Source organism: Tupaia chinensis, unplaced genomic scaffold (assembly GCF_000334495.1).
Source record: "Tupaia chinensis unplaced genomic scaffold, TupChi_1.0 Scaffold000612_1, whole genome shotgun sequence".
NCBI classification, from domain to species: domain Eukaryota; kingdom Metazoa; phylum Chordata; class Mammalia; order Scandentia; family Tupaiidae; genus Tupaia; species Tupaia belangeri.
The window spans coordinates 27,524-29,494 of NW_006160131.1; the positions used below are offsets into that span (position 1 = coordinate 27,524).

At 59.1% G+C, this 1,971-nt stretch overlaps 1 protein-coding gene across 4 annotated transcripts in view; it reads right to left on the minus strand.

The window, feature by feature from the left end:
• The window catches only part of LOC102468109 (zinc finger protein 2 homolog), a 42,972-nt gene that overhangs the window by 23,852 nt on the left and 17,149 nt on the right, over positions 1-1,971 (minus strand). The window contains exons 1-3 of one of the 4 annotated variants that reach the window (XM_027775903.1): positions 1,703-1,956; positions 719-831; positions 199-286 (exon numbers count right to left, since the gene is read on the minus strand). In XM_027775903.1, the coding sequence (XP_027631704.1) occupies positions 199-234 (36 nt within the window). In that variant the 5' untranslated portion in view covers positions 235-286; positions 719-831; positions 1,703-1,956. Of the gene's footprint in view, positions 1-198; positions 287-718; positions 896-1,231; positions 1,314-1,702 lie in introns of those variants that run through there. The other 3 variants (XM_027775901.1, XM_027775900.1, XM_027775902.1) reach the window with 3 other exon arrangements.

Consider the following 1,971-nt stretch of genomic DNA (forward strand, 5'->3'; position numbering starts at 1 on the left):
GCGGGCAGAGCCAGACCGGTTGGTCACTGCACCGCGGCAGGGAGAGCAGGGCTGTTGGTCACTGCACGCCCCCCGCCCCCCGCCCAGGCTGGGAGAGCTGTGCCTGTCCACCACCCCTCCCGCTACACATCCTTTCCCCGATCTCTGCCACACGGTCCCATCCTGGAAAGGTTTACATGTGAAGGAATTAGTGCACACCCAAATAAATGCTGCCCCCTTCAAAGCAGGGTCCATGCTCTTATTCTAAAGGGCAGGTACTGCTCAGAGCATTGTAGGCATTTACCACCTAAAATGAAGCAAAGTCTTTTCAATAATTTCATTGGAACCCAATATTCTGCTAATGTAAAAAGTCAAACATCATTTAAAAAAAAAAAAAAGAGTCCCATAAATCTCCCAGAACATGTCCCCATGCCTCCCTTCTCGCAGCTCCTGGCCAGGTCCTCAGACCGCTTCAGAGCCCGGATCGTACCCGCTGGTCAGGAGATGCAAACGGCTCCAGTCCTCGCAGTGCCACTTGCGTGACATCAGCAAGTCACTGACTCCCAGGACCTACTCGTGTGAGTCAGAACCGGGGACGGAGGGAGGCAGCAGTTGGGATGCATATCTAGGTGACACTGAACTGGCAGAAAAGTTTCTGGTGAGGGGAAAATAATATCCCCACACCCTTCAAATCTAGAAAGCAATTGAAGGGGAGCCCTACAGCACTCAGCCCACTCACCTGGACCGGGGCTGGCAGGTGGCTGACAGCCATGGCTTCTTCCCAATGCTCCGGAGGAGACAGGTGTGGCGCTTTGCAACTGGGGACTTCTTGAGCTAGGAGCTGCTACACATCTGTCGAGAGGAAGACTGGGTCAAAAGGTGACCTGACGTCCCCAGCGAGCCTGCGGGCAGTCACCGCCGAGTCCTCCTGCACCTGAGGCAGAGAAGTGTTCATTCTCTTTTGTCCCCAAATCTCCTGAGGGCTTCTGCCTAGCTGGACTGTGACAGGCCACCACCTGCTACCTCTCCCACTGGCCCACATTCCTGGGGCCCATCCCTTGGTCTTCCCTTCCCTGTCAACCATACCCACTTCCTGCAGAAAGCTTGCTTCAGGCCCAGCCCTTACACCTTCTACCTGTCTCTGGCCCTCCTTAGGCTGAGAGATCTCAAAAGAAACGCATCTTCTGGACAGCTGCCTAATCCTGGGAGGGGAGTGGGAGAAGGAAGGGAGGGTCCCTCAAATGACGCTCACAAGGCGACACAGGCATCGTCAAAGCCTATCAGGACAGGGACCCGCAGATGGCGTAATGGTTATGCCGCTGGACTCCACGTAGGCTACTGCGATCGAGTCCCGGAGGCGGGTCGCCTGACCATCGTGTGTGCGCTGGTGCCCAAGATCCCAGACGAGAATGTTGAGGGGACTGTGGCGTGGTGGTCCCCCCTGGGGGGGGTGTGATTTCTCGCTTTCTGTCTCTGTCTCTCCAGTGAGCGCACGCGCCCTATAGCAAAAGTCTCTCAAAAAAAAAAAAAAGTCTATCAGGACATGCCCTTCTCGGACCTCGGGCCTCTCTCCAGCGCCCAGCTGGGGCGACCTGTCGTCAAAGGTGGCGCCGGAATCTCACGCCCCCGCCGGCCGCTCTGCGGTCTCGCGACAGCGCTGCCCCTGCCCTCGGTGGGCTCCTCGCGCAGGACCCCACACCACAGGGGCGGGTGTAGCCATCACCTGGGCAAGCGGCCCCCAACACAGCCAGAGGCCCTGACCGTCCTCGTCCACCTGCGCTCGCAGACTCGGACCCCGAGCCCGGACACCCACACCCGCCGTGCTCCGCTGTCCTGGAATCGGCTCTCAAACGTTCCGGGAAGTTTGGGCGTTAGATAGGCGTGCTCCGAGCGGACGCCACGACCCGGTCCCCTTCGGCTCTTCTCCTGCCCTCCCGCTGGCCGTCCCCGCTCTCCCTCTGCGCCTAGGGCCACCGTGCCTGGTCACCACCG